Raw genomic sequence first — 14,344 nt, forward strand, 5'->3', positions numbered from 1 at the left:
TTAGCCTCCTCCACAACAAATCAATCAATTTATCACTGCAATCCGCGTGTTTCCTGTTTCTTAGTTTCATCTGTTTAGAGGAATATCACCTTTCTCTTTTCAAACATCCACCTGTAACACTACTGCTGGGTGAGATTTTATGGACACAAATCCCCAATAATACAATGTGTGGATATTTACTGAAAAGCAAAAGAAACGTCACAGGAGATTGTGTTATAAAGTACCGACTTTCTTCAGAGAAGAACGCCCACAAAACAGGTGCCTGGCTTGGAGACGTCGCCCAATGTTCTGTCAATGACTGGTCACTGGTGGTTTCCTGTGGTCACCCTTGCTCTTTCTGTGGGACTGGTCAAACGGTCTTGCAGGTGTTGATGGAAGATCATTATTATGACGGTCCTAGTGAAATGTTGTTACAGGGGCTCCCCCTCTATGTGGACGGGTGATGAGTGCAGTTGGTGACGTCGTGTCGCCGTCTCAGACATTCCATTGTTCGTTCGCTGCAACTTAAGTCATCAGCAATGACTCGAGCACGTTGACCACCCTGTAGAAGTCCAGAAGCTTCTTGTCGTTAATCTCTCGTTAACCTAGAGATGCTGAATGCATGAACGATGCACGTGCATCTCGTTTTCAACGTTGTATTTCTGCAAACTCTACCTTTCCACAAAACACAAAACATGTCAAATCTCAGTGTCAAACAATACTTTAACATGTGTCATTGCCAATATTACGTTTCTGTTGCCTTTCAGGACATAAATGAAGGCCTTTACGAAAGGCCACTGTTGCAATAGCTAAGCAAGTGGGCCACAATCTTTGCAAGTCGTATGGCAGGACCGTCTTAGCCTTTTTTGAACACGTGGCGCCGTCTGTTTCAGTTATTCTTCCATGTAATTTTCATTATATAACGTATTCAATTGCTTATGATAACTGAGATTGACATTGACATCTTATTTGTAAATTATGATTTGCCAAGGTTCAATGAGATTTGGACATTGTTTCACGTCACTAACTAGGCAACTCAAAGATTGCCAACATGAGCATTGATGTCACATTTCAATCAAATCAGGAGTCTGATCTCCATACCTCATTAGTATATGTGTGGTGGTGGTGTAGCCTTGTGGTTAAAGCTTCACTTCACAATGTGTAAAGCCTATTTCTGGTGTTCCCTACTCTGATATTGCTGGAATAGAGATGAAAGCAGCATAAAATTAAATTCACTTAAGACAAGTTAAATTGCTGAATATCAATTCTAATATGGGTGTTCATGGGTCATCGCAATTCAATGACAACAAACTGATCTAAATTCTTTGTACATATTTTATTATATCGTATTCAATGCATAAATAAATGGATGAGGAAGGCTTCCTAAGGCAGGTGAAAATATTAGACTAATTTCCCAACTACTGTCATTCTGTGGCAGCTTTGAAACTGTTGAAATGATGTACAGTTTAAACTTCTAGTAAAGCTGTATCAAAACTTTTATTTACATCATGTACAAAACAGACTCTGAATAAACATTACAAACAAAACAGGCTTTTCGTGGCCAAAAAGAAAAAAAAAAACATATCGAAACGTAAATATTTTGTTCTGGCAGTGGAGAGGTAGTAATATTTAATGAAGCTGTCAATATTCAATTCATCTGAATATCAATCATTACTATATTCATGATCTTTGATAACATCCACTGATCTTGGTGATCAGTAGAAATTTCATAAAGCCACTTGATAATTTTTGGCCCCAAAGGAACCTTATGTTGAATCACATACAACCGCATCAACAACTGAATACTCAGAGCTTCATACCAATAAACTTCATGTTTTGAATGGCATTTTCGTAACAGACACGAGACCGTCTCCATGGAAACTTTCTCAGTTGAATAGTCATTAGTGCTGAGAGAAGAAACATAAAACATTATCAGTAGTATCTGTTTCAAAATGGTTTCCTAGTCAGTTGACAGTCAAGGATTGTGTGCTAATGTACTAATGAAAAATAGCTCCATGCATTATGTACCTCAGCACAATTAAGTTGTGATGCTTTGTCATGCACAGTCTATGCATCATCAACCAATTACATAATATCACACAATCTGTCAACTAATGATAAGAAAACATAACAATGCAAAAACAGAATAAGATAAATGCATTAATGTAGATTAGTACTGTACAATGTAGAAAAAATACTTATTCACACACACATACATACATTTTAGCCAGGAGCTTAGCCTTTATACAGCCAAAGATACATTGTTCATTCTTTATTAACTCTAAAAGATCAATTCTTCTGTCAATTTTCTTTTAAATCTAATCACAAATAAATCCCTATCATTCCAGACTTGTGCGACACAGGCTTAATGGACATCTCACATTTGCTAAAATAATATAGCTGTGTTATAATTCATCAAATGTTTAACAAGTCAAAATGAACAATTGTTAGACTAGAAAACATACAAAATATACATAATACACCTTCATAAAACTCGCATCACTGTTTTCTCATTTTCTTGTCATTAATGAATACTTTCAAAAAGCCAAAGTGGTCAACTGAAACACCTCTTAAGAACTTAAATTTTATTTTTTCCACAATAATTGATGTGGTTTCATTGACTGGGTCACCATGACCATCATCTCAATGGATCACTCATCACTGCAGTCAAATTCTACCCAAAAGTCACAAAATGAGAAAATAGCAAAGTGACACATGTTAGTCTTACAAAAACAGGTGTTCTTTACTCGACAATCTGAAAACCTGTAAAGTAAAGAGAATTACTGGTGAAGACATCTTAACAATCGATTACAAATAAAAACCTATCCAGTCTAGCTTCATCAAATTACTCATCATTAAATCAAGTAAACAAATCTTGATTACCATGCCCTATTTTGTCAAATCAAATGACGTAATGACAATAAATAACATGTCCTACAGTACCACAAAAATAAATATGAAAAACTAACATCTAACACTACTGCTCTGTGTCATATTAAAAACATTTTAGAACAAGACTGCCTTAAAACTGTTGTCACTGTGAATTTCTAGACCAATAATTCTCTTTATTTTTCCTTCAACACAGTGGAATGAAAAAAAGAGACAGTTTTAACACCATTTATTAACTGCTGCCGGAATGACCCCAAGGAATCCTGGTCATACAAGTGATTACCTCCCTTGGTTTAGAAAGCAAATTGAGATCAAATGTATTCATTTTGGGAGTAACAATGACATTGAAATAAGGAATGGGGATTTGATGATAAGAAATGAAATAAAATAACAAAACAGCCATGAGTAACACCCTAAAATATTCAAAGTATGTTATCTATGCCAGGATCCATAGCAATGATAGCTGCCAATTCTACTTCCACAATTTCTCAAGGAACTCAACTAAAACATCAACAAATGATCAGGATCTCATCCCTAAAACAGATACAAAAAAAAAACAGTTATGATAATGAAGAATGTTGATTGTAGAACTGTCAGGGGTGAATTATCTAAAATTATTTGTAGGCAATCACTTGTAGATACAACATTCAACATACAGAAGAATACAAACACAGTTTTCATAACAAACACAAATAAAACCCAGGCAATGATGTGGAATGGCATTTAAATGCCACTATGAGAGAAACAAAAAAGATGAAAATGAAAATATCATATGGCTTGTGTGATACTGAATAATGATACGATTCTAGTGACTGAATTGTGTATAAAAATACAAATATGAGAATGTACATGATTTGTATCCATGTACGTTGACCTTGATACAGTATGTACATCTTGTAATAATAACCTGTCCTGTGATTCAAGTGCACAAAAAGACACATTGTTATTGCCACTAATTTGTGGGAGATGTTCCCTTCGTCTTGTAATCAATTTGGGATTATCTATAGTTGACTAAAACAGCAACAACATTTGACATGTTACTTAATTCACAGGACAGTATGAGTACTATTTGTTTTCTTCAGGACTATCAGCTTCCTAGAGGCTGGGACTGCTGGTTGTGTATTAATACTCATCTTCATTTAAGCGGACGACCTTCAGCCAAATTCAAGGTCAACAAAGGTATGGATTTTTCCTTCTCAATACCAAGCAAATAAAATCAACATAGCACAAATGATTCTATGGCACCACCTTGTCAAAGGACATTAGTCAGGTAATCCAGCTGGATCACTGGTTGTAACCAGTTTGCATGTATACCTATGAAGTTTTGTGAAATATCCTTTCAATGAGAGCTTAATTGATACAAAAGCTGTATGCACATTTACCCTTCAGCATCTCCGTTCACGTTACGCATCGTTCAGCCATATAAAATTAACAGATCCGTGTCATAAAACATAAAATCTCTCTATCATGCTGGCATGCCGGCCATGCTGTCATCTTTGTCATAGCACAAAAAACTGCCAGCTTTCAACACCTCTGTAGCATGGTTCCAGGGACTTATCCACGAGCATTGTTTGCCTCTTTCATAGATTCCTAATGGTGCAATGCACTTACTTTAAGTTTTTCACCATTTGGAATAAAATATGCACATGACACAAGTCAGGTCACATCAGTGTTCCTTTTCTCTTAAGTCACATGCAGTACCCCCTGGTGAAAATGTTTGCGTTGCAGCAGCAACTGTATCAGGAGTTACAGATGCCTTATTGTGACCTTTGAACACATTTTGTGTTCCATTAAGTCTGAACACAGTAGCAGCACGCACATTAAATGCATAGTGATGGATTCATGGCTACACTAAGTCTTAGATATACACGGCATCAGCTGTTCGTTTGTTGCGGCTGGGTACGATGGGTTGGACTGGGCTAGAGATTCCTTCTGACCAGTCTGAGTGAGCAGAGTGGGGTGAGGAGCTTGACCACTGGCCTGGGGAGTCAGGAGATGGGGTTGGGAAGTGGTCAGGCAGAAAGGTGGACATCTGATGTTGGGGAGGGGAGTCAGAACTCATCTGACTGTGATGCGAAGGTGGGGTAGGGAATGGCTCAATGTTCATTGTGTTGTATGCTGGATATTGTTGTTGCTGCTGTTGCTGTTGCTGCTGCTGCTGTTGTTGTTGTTGCTGTTGCTGCTGCTGCTGCTGAGTGTTGGAGTACTTTGGACAAACATCTGATCCAGGGTATATAGCTGAGATGGCATGATGGCCGTCATTTGATGGGAACGTGTACTCAGTTCCACCTTGATTCCTGCCCATGGCATTGGATTGGACCCTGTTCTGCTGGGCATGTTGCTGCATGGCTTGTATGTGACGAGGAGACGTTGGAAGATTTTTAGGTTTAATGGGCGATGGTATTCCATGAGCAATGGGGCTGCCACCAGGCTGTGTGTTGGGCGTGGAGTTTGTGGATGGTATTTGATGAGGCTGCGCATGATGAGGATCCAGCCAGCCCAAATCCTGGTCCATAGCTGCACTAGATCTATAATGATTAGTCATTACAGTCATGTCACTGACGTTCAGTGGCTGCTGCAGGGTCCCCATCTGACCATCATCTAATGAATGAATGTGTGGCTGAGGCATAGCCACCACTGTGTTCTCATAACGTGGCGACGTCAAGTCGTAACTTTGTGGTGACTGAGAAGAATCCAATGAAGTGCCAGGTGACACAGTCCCAACTGAAGACGACTCGTTGGAGGTGGAGGTGGACTTTTTCTTCCGAGACTTGGACTTCTGTCCCTGTGCCAAGCCATTTGGTTTGCCTGCCTGAGGAGACATGGGTCCATGGGACTTGGCATTCTTTCGACCTTTCTGTTTGCCAGGTTTTCCACTTATGTGCGGCATAAATGAAATGGATGGAGATGGCACACCGCCATTTGCTAAATGAACACCTGCAGTAGGACTGTTTACTTTATATTCCTCTAACAGTTGCACAATGTCATGGTGTCTGCGCTCATAAGCAACATGGCTGGGTAGTCGATCCATATGATCAGTGATATCCCTGTTAGCAAAGTGATCCAGGAGGATTTGAGCTGTCTCGTAGCTTCCCTCTCTAGCTGCCAGGAACAAGGGGGTTTCATCCTGGAACAACAGATTATGTTATTATAGTAATTTCATAGGATATCAGCATGCTAAATAGAGTGATTTCACCACTCATACATTCTCAAAGCAAAGCCTGGCAATTGTCCATAAATTGTTTCAATGTATATTTAAATATTTCAGTTGTATTGTTCAGTGCACCTCATGTACAGACTTTTGGAACCTAGACTAATAATAAAAAGCTAGATGTCTATGTGGGAAAGTTGTACAATGACTGCACCTTGCTCAACTAATAATAAACACCCTACACGTCTCATTGTCAAAACTGTACCTTGTTGTCTTGGGCATCTCTGTTTGCACTATGTTGCAGCAACGTCAATGTTGCATCTCTGTTGTTCACTGCTGCTGCCCAGTGCAAAGCTGTCTTGCCATTGTTGTCGGCAGCATTTATGTCTGCATCCGCATTGATGAGGTCTTCCACCATGCCCTCGATGGCCAGACGAGCTGCCAGTATCAGTGGAGTTGTCCCATCATGCATTCGAGCATTGAGATTGGTTGATCTGTTTCTTAACAGAATCTAAAAGGAAAAGAACAAAAAAAAAATAATAATCACAAAAGAAAGAGCATCGAGCATCGAGAATTAATGGAAGCAGAGTACCATGGAATAAAAGAAACACAGGACCAGGGAATAATGGAACCAGCATTACTGAATAATGGAAACAGAGCAGGATGGAATACAGAAAGATGGTCAGATGCCATCAACACATATCAAAATTTGCTTTAAATTAGGCTGTAAAGATTCTGTTGTCTGCAACATGATTTGTATCAGCGAGCAGACAATACAATACAAAGAACCATTATGATCTTATCTGTTGTGGACCTGTTCAAATACATCAAAAAATGGTGAGCAGCCCATCCATACATATTAAATAATGTTCAAATAAGTAACCCAGCTAATCTAATGTCATACCATCATGCAATATTTTGAAAAAAGGATGACACCAAATCTTAATAACATATACTGTTATAAATTAGAACAAACACAGCTCTTCAATTATCAGTCTTCAACTATGGTTAAACATTTTACATTTTAAGACATCCTTAGTGTAAAATGGGGGTCTGTGGGGGGGCATATGTGATGATGTTCATGATCTTACCTGGAACACTCCCTGGGCATCAGCAGCTACAGCAGTGTGCAGCGGTGTCCGCCCAGTGCTATCCTGGGTGTTGGGATCTGCACTGGCATCCAGCAACGTCTTGGCAGCATCAGCTCTAGCATACCTTGCTGCCAGATGTAAGGAGGTCTCACCTGTTGATGAAGTATTAGGCTTAAAGTAAACTGCCATCCTGCTGGCGAGAACTGGTTTTCTGAACTAAATTACTTGACGCAACATTTCAACCTATCAGCAATACTGCAGCTATTCACTGATGAATATGAAGTACATATGAAGGATAAGATTTACTATGGAGGCAGTACATATTGGCTTCATATCTTAGATTGGTGATACATTATAACAAGGCCATTTGCTGTAATAAAGTAGCACCAACTCACCTGTCCGATCGGTCTGAGCATTGATTGCAGCCCCTTGCATCAGCAGACTTGTGATGACATCAGCTGACCTCTCCTCGCCCTCCCCACTCTCACCAGAACCAGAGCCGCTGTCCTCATCACAACCAGTCTCCAAACCTCCACCACGGAATGATGCCAACATCAGGGGTGTGAAGCCATCTGAGTAACATTAAACAGGAACAACTGACTGAATGCTGTCTCTTACACCACAGTGAGGGTTTTTGGTTATGAAAGAATGATTAAATGTCTCTTTTGGGGCCACCGTGACAATGCATTGTTTGGCAAGGCTGTCTCTCACCTGATAGAACAACCTTGCCCTTTCATATCAACATGTGTTACAGATGGTACTGAACTGTTGCACCAAGTCTGCTTTCTGGAAACAGTGGTGATAAGTCTATAGGAGGCAGACTTACACTTTGACACTTAAGTATTTTTGTCAGAGAAAGGTAAAGTATCAACTTACCAGGTCCTCTAACATCGACATCCTTATTATCCATCAGGTCCTCCCCCTGAGGTGGTGTCAGTGCCAAGATAGACGGCTTTGGGATATTGGCTGCATCAAGATGCTGCTGTGTCCACTGACGAGTGTCACCTTGGTCAAAGTCCATGCAGGCAGCCTGGTCACTCTCTCCACAATGCCGTTCAATCTGGAGACAGATATGATTACATTACCCAGTCTCTTACGACTATCCTGCTTTCACAGCTTCAGGACCATGTTAGCAATGACAGACACAGCACTTGTATAAGACAAGCACATATTAATAATTCCATACTTGAGAGGAAAAACTGTACCATCCTTATGACTTGACTGAGCATCAACACTCTTATTCTGCATACATTCAAACAATATCTGTGGAGAGGAATATGGGTGAAATCAAATGTCATAGCATTAACCAGAAAGCTATAAAAACAAATTGGCACAAAATCCGCCATAATTTGGTACTATTTAACTTAGTAAAGAGAACCTATATTTCCTTTGAGTGAACAATAACATCACAGGGGTAGACACCAGAAATTGGTTCTCTCACATTGTACTTATGTTAGGAATTGAATCTGGGCCTTCGGCATGACAATCAAACACTTTAACCACAAGGCTACCTGACAAGCCCTATTTCCAGTGAAATGAACCTTCAATATCCCACCAACACATTGAAACAGCTTACACTGCATACCTTCTGGCGCTTCCTCTGGGGCTGTTCCTCATCTTCATCCTCCCAACAGTCACTGCTTAGTGGTGGCGATGTGTGGTTCTCATTGGCATCCATCTTGTCCAGCTGGGATTGGTGTGAGCCTTTCTGGACTTCACTGAAAATCAGATATGAAGACTTACAGGAACCAATTCCTCATCTGGCAAGATAAATCACTGGAGACTCCTACAAATTACTTTGTAATTATGGTTCACAAACCAACACAAGAACTTACATCTTCAACTGCTGTCAATGACAGAATCAGATTTGCCAACAAGCACAACAATTTGCTTAATCAAGAAGCTACTTTGTAATTTGTATTTCTGGCATGACTTTATAGCTGAATATGGTGAGGATGTCTTGTGAGTCTACCAGCAGATATAGAGCTGGTCTGGTTCACATGTGAAACCCACCTCCAAATCTAATGAACCTACAACCAAGTCCAGGTACATGTCAAGAATGTTATTCATGGTTTCGTGCATACCCTTTACACATGAATATATTTCATGCCAAATACATTCCCAATAATGACCAATTTTGAACTAAGGATCTCATAGCAATCTATTGTTCTTCTTTCTTTAAGTCTAACAAACACATATAACCTCTTAATAGGAGAACTTTCCCAGTCACTCCTGACTGAGATACTTTCCTAAGTTTGCCCAACCACTGCCTCAGCAACAAATACTTCATTTAAAATTTTTTACAGAAGGTAACTTACTGCATCTCCTCTCCATCAGGGCACTTTCGATTTCGTGCACGTGGTTTAGTGGCTTCATTTCTGCGAAAGAAACCCTCAGGAAACCATGTCACTGCTCTCTCTGTTCGTCTCGAAATTACAATGATTACAGCTAGAGTGAAGAGCAGGATGGCACCACAAGCAGTGACAATGTAGATCAAAGTCATGGATGGTTTGTTTCCAGGCGCAGTGTCATCTTCAGCACTGACTAAAGCAATAGGAATGCCAACGTCACCTCCTTCCTTCAACGTTGCTGCCAGAAACTGGGCAGCAGGGTCAGCACTGCTGAAGCAGTTCTCGGGACTGATCTCATAACATTTTCGGTAGTCAATTTCCAAATACACTTTTGTCCTGAGGAAGAAAATAGAAGCACAAGGTAAAATACTTTCTTATGATGTGCTTGACATTCAGGTGACGAACAAATAATAATTACATTATTTAAGCAATAGTCAGCTGAATTATTGTATCAACCTGATGCAAATTGGACACCACCAGAAAATTGATTTCTGAGAGTTTATCAGTGATTCCTTCATAACCCTTTCACTGCAGTTTTGTCCTGAAGTCTGATCGTATCTTTAATGCCCAGATTATCAAGACTATTTCTCTCTGGTGCTGGTGTTTCATGAAGGGCCTGGTTTGGCAAGCAAGGTAACAAATATGCACTAAAAATAACTAAATCGCAAACAATGGACATACCCTGTCAGCAGAGAACGCTTTTCTCTTTTGGCGTCTTGCATCTTCAACAAACGTTTAATGTATCTCTTGACACGAGTGTTGGCATCTTCCTCTTCCTGTTTCCATGGAAAGATCATATCCTGGCCTGCAGCATCCTTCTTTATCCGGAGTGCTGCACGCAAAATGTGACTCAAATTGCGCAGCACCATTGTTGAAATGTTGCGAAAATGTCCTGGTGACACCAAGACAATGATAACTAGCGTTCCCTGGGCCAGCTTGGGAGGGTTGTTGTCGCAGTCAAGACCATCCCACTCACAGTCAGCAGTGTTACAGCCCTGATCACAATGTCCATTGTGGTAGTTGAGGCGACAGTACTGATCATAGAATGGGTTGCATTCTTTGATGTCTTCTTGGCAGTCAAAACCATCATAGAGACAGTCTTGGTTATTACACTGTGGGTTGCAGATTCCATTCTTGAAGACCTTCCAGCAGTAGACACCATCCCTTGCCTTTGTGCAATTTACCCAGGGCTTCATCCCATAAGAACATTCCTTGCCATCATAATCACATGCATGCATGTTACATTCAGTCTGAAAAGAAAACCACGCTTAAATAAAATAAAGAAACATTAAATTTCAATGGTGTTAAGTTTTTCTTAAACTACGAACTGCGGTAACAAATTTTTAACATCAACATTAAAACAATAGTATTCATTCTCAATAGTAAGCATCACTAAACCTTTGTCAAAATTGGTCTTAAGTTGATGGAGTACCCTCGATATCCAGAGATCTTGAATGCTAATTCCTTTGGTGTGAAAACTTGATATTGTCTAATAAATCAATAAAATCAGATTACCAGAGACAAAAAAATTGATGTTTAGACACATGACATGGCCAGCTTGCTACTCACATCACACTGTCCATTGTTGGCCTTGTCGGGACAACCCAGCTCCAAGCAGCGCCGCCATGGCTCGTCAATGACTGGGGTTGTTTCTTCAGGCATGTAGTACTCACATCTGCTTCCAGTGTAGTGCCGAGGGCACTGGCATCGGTAGAAACCTACAGCAACATCACAGTTTAACAAATACTGTTAAACTTACAGTTCAAATCAGTTTGACACTTCCAGCAAAGAGATCTGTTTGTGGCTGCTATCAGTTAGTATGATGTAGATATAGGAGCCTAGGGAACTTGGTAAGCGGGCAACAGCCCATGTGTTCTGATTAAAATCAATTGATACTGATACTAAATGATATGTTCAAAGCTGTTGACTAAATTATGCACTCTGCATAAGTAAATACCATTGGACATACAGTGGAGTGAAATTTTATAAGCAACTGTTCTTATGACTAATAAATTCATCTTCACTTATAAATAGATTTTCACTTGATCAGACATCCATTGAAACCCACACTTGTCAAAAGTGGTTAGTCACGGGAACAGGTGGTCTGGACTGATTACTTTGTTGTGAAATGTCATCAAACTCATCAATGTTCAGATCAATGCACATGATACCATGATATCACTACAGATTTGTGTTAACAGACTGCTGTCACACAGCAGGAACACTGCACAGTGTGATATTAAACAAATATGTATCTAAAACCATCGGATCTGCTGCTTGTTATCACAACATTCCCAGATGTATCCTAGCACAATCAGGTGTATTGGAGAGCAGTACTGACCTATATCTTCATGACAGATTCCACCATTGAAGCAAGGGTTTGACTGGCACTCCAGTAAAATGTCTTCCTCACATTTGGGGCCACTTGCTCCTGGAGGGCAGGTACAAGTGTAGCCAGTTGGGGTGGGTTTGCAGGTGGCACCATTTAGACAGGGGGAACTGTCACAGGCAGATGATGTCATCTCACAGTAGTTACCTGTGAAACCCTGGAAAATAACCATGGAGAGCACATAGAATAAGGATACTTCAGAATATAGAACATTACTTTGCACCTTTTATTTACAGACAATGTAAATGTGACAGACAATGTGTGTGAGGGCTGCTTACATCTCGGCAATCACATCGGATGGTTCCTCCACTGACTTGGGAACAGCTTCCGCCATTCTGACACGGATGTTGATGACAGGTGATGGGCTGGTCACAACGCTGACCTGACCAGCCATGTTTGCAGTCACATCTGAAGCTGTTGTTCAGCTGGACACAATCCTGAGTGCCAGTATCATAACAGGGATTGGACAGACACTCATTGACATCCCCTTCGCACTTGGTTCCAACAAATCCTGGCGGACATATACACTTATAGGTGCCGATCTCATCTTTGCATGTTCCGCCGTTGTGGCAAGTGTTGGGTAAACAATTAACTTCATCAATTTCACAGAGGAAACCAAGAGTTCCTGGAGGACATGAGCAGTGAAAGTCACCCACTGCATCATGACATGTGCCGCCATTCACACATGGATTGGTTGCACAGTCATCAATGTTGAATTCACAGTTCTGACCCTGGAAGCCATTGGCACAGCGGCAGGTGTACCTTCCAACTAGGTCCTCACAGGTGGCTCCATTCTGGCAGGGTTGAGAGGCGCACTCGTTCAACTCTACCTCGCAATAACTGCCTGTATACCCAGTCTGACATCTGCAAGTATGGTAGTTGTCAGTGTCATGACAAGTCCCTCCATTGTGACACAGCTTGTCACGAGTAGTACCTATAAATAGAAACAAAAGACCTATAAGCTGACAGGTCCTTATATCTGATTTGTTACACAAATAGGTTTCTTTTCAAAATACTGTTAAAATAGTGCCAATGTGAAATTACTGAAGGGGACACAACTCTCTTTTTTGTAAAACTACCTCCCTCCACAAAGTTCTACCTTTATCATGTTGTGATAATTAAGTTTGGAAGGTAATTCCATCAGCTGGCTTTCCATAATCTCTGAAAATTATGATATGCTATACTGAAGGATGAAAGTCAAAATCCATCAGTTGTGTGCTGACCTCTTTGTTGGGCTGCTGTATCACAGGAAACTTCTGACACATCACAGTGGGCTCCCTTCCAGCCAAGGGGACAGACACACTTGTACTGATTGGCTTGCTGTACGCAGTTGCCATTATTCTTACAAGGGCTCTGACTACACCAGTCCAGGAATTCCTGAAAGAATATCAACTATGAAGCAATGACTTTCCAAAAGTAACACATATAATGATATATTTTCATTTTTACACACACTAGGTTATCAGTGACTTAAGAAGTTTGTTAGAACAAATCATCTTTACCTCACACCTAGGCCCAGTAAAGCCATAGGGGCAGTAGCAAGCAAAGTCCCCATCAACATTGTTGCAGGTGGCTGCGTTAAGACAAGGATTGGAATCACAGGGGTTGATGTGCTGCTGGCAGTTGGATCCCGTGTATCCTGGGGCACACAGGCACTGATAGTGGTTCACCTTGTCCACACAGGTACCTCCATACAAACAAGACCTGCAACATATACATGTACGTACACTAAAAAATGAAAGACATGAAATGTCTTCTAATGTAACAGTTCTAATTTTACCCAGGACATCAGTTCACATGGACAGAATTTCAAGAGGATAATAAATATTCTGTTACCATAATAGGCTGTTGAAATATGATTATCATACCTAGAAATTGTTATCCAAGAATGTTTCATATCAAACTCATACATCAAGACAAGTTGGCAAAAGTTCAAAACTCCAAGGCATGGCCGTGTCTAACCTGAACGACTTTGAAGGAGTCAATAAGTGTCCGAGATTAATTTTTGTGCCACTTTTAGCAACATTCCAGCAATATCACAACGAGGGACACCAGATATAGGCTTCACACATTGTCTCCATGTTGGGAATCGAACAAATGTTTTTGGCATGACATATGAACATTTAACCACTGAGGTTACTGAGATGCTTACGTTGCTGTACAGTCATTGTCGTTGTTCTGACAATGGATGCCACTGAAACCAGGTTGACATGTACAAGTGTAGGAGTTGACATAGTCAGTACATGTTCCTCCATTCAGACAAGGCATAGAAGCACATTCGTTGATGTCATCCTTGCAGTGGTGGCCACCAAAGCCTTGCACGCACACACAGGTGTAGTTGTTGATGCCATCAATACATGTTCCTCCATTGTAGCAGGGATCTGTAATTACACAAATACACATGACATAAAACACCCATGCAACAGAATCAGTCATGCATCCACCAAACAGATTCAATAAGCAGGGTTTATGTGACATGCAAATGTGCATCAAC

General features: G+C 40.5%; 1 protein-coding gene across 4 annotated transcripts in view; it reads right to left on the bottom strand.

The window, feature by feature from the left end:
- Positions 1-1,300: 1,300 nt before the first annotated feature.
- Positions 1,301-14,344, bottom strand: part of LOC137273682 (neurogenic locus Notch protein-like) — a 100,433-nt gene continuing 87,389 nt past the window's right edge. For 3 of the 4 annotated variants that reach the window (XM_067806477.1, XM_067806475.1, XM_067806478.1), the window contains 14 exons: positions 14,003-14,231; positions 13,353-13,554; positions 13,074-13,227; positions 12,129-12,784; positions 11,803-12,007; positions 11,031-11,179; positions 10,143-10,711; positions 9,429-9,797; positions 8,687-8,828; positions 7,987-8,170; positions 7,506-7,682; positions 7,111-7,262; positions 6,285-6,530; positions 1,301-5,995 (listed from right to left, as the gene is read on the bottom strand). In XM_067806477.1, the coding sequence (XP_067662578.1) occupies positions 4,727-5,995; positions 6,285-6,530; positions 7,111-7,262; positions 7,506-7,682; positions 7,987-8,170; positions 8,687-8,828; positions 9,429-9,797; positions 10,143-10,711; positions 11,031-11,179; positions 11,803-12,007; positions 12,129-12,784; positions 13,074-13,227; positions 13,353-13,554; positions 14,003-14,231 (4,703 nt within the window). In that variant the 3' untranslated portion in view covers positions 1,301-4,726. The remainder of the gene's footprint in view (positions 5,996-6,284; positions 6,531-7,110; positions 7,263-7,505; positions 7,683-7,986; positions 8,171-8,686; positions 8,829-9,428; positions 9,798-10,142; positions 10,712-11,030; positions 11,180-11,802; positions 12,008-12,128; positions 12,785-13,073; positions 13,228-13,352; positions 13,555-14,002; positions 14,232-14,344) is intronic. The other variant, XM_067806476.1, reaches the window with a different exon arrangement.

This window comes from Haliotis asinina, chromosome 2 (genome assembly GCF_037392515.1).
Source record: "Haliotis asinina isolate JCU_RB_2024 chromosome 2, JCU_Hal_asi_v2, whole genome shotgun sequence".
Classification (NCBI taxonomy): Eukaryota; Metazoa; Mollusca; class Gastropoda; order Lepetellida; family Haliotidae; genus Haliotis; species Haliotis asinina.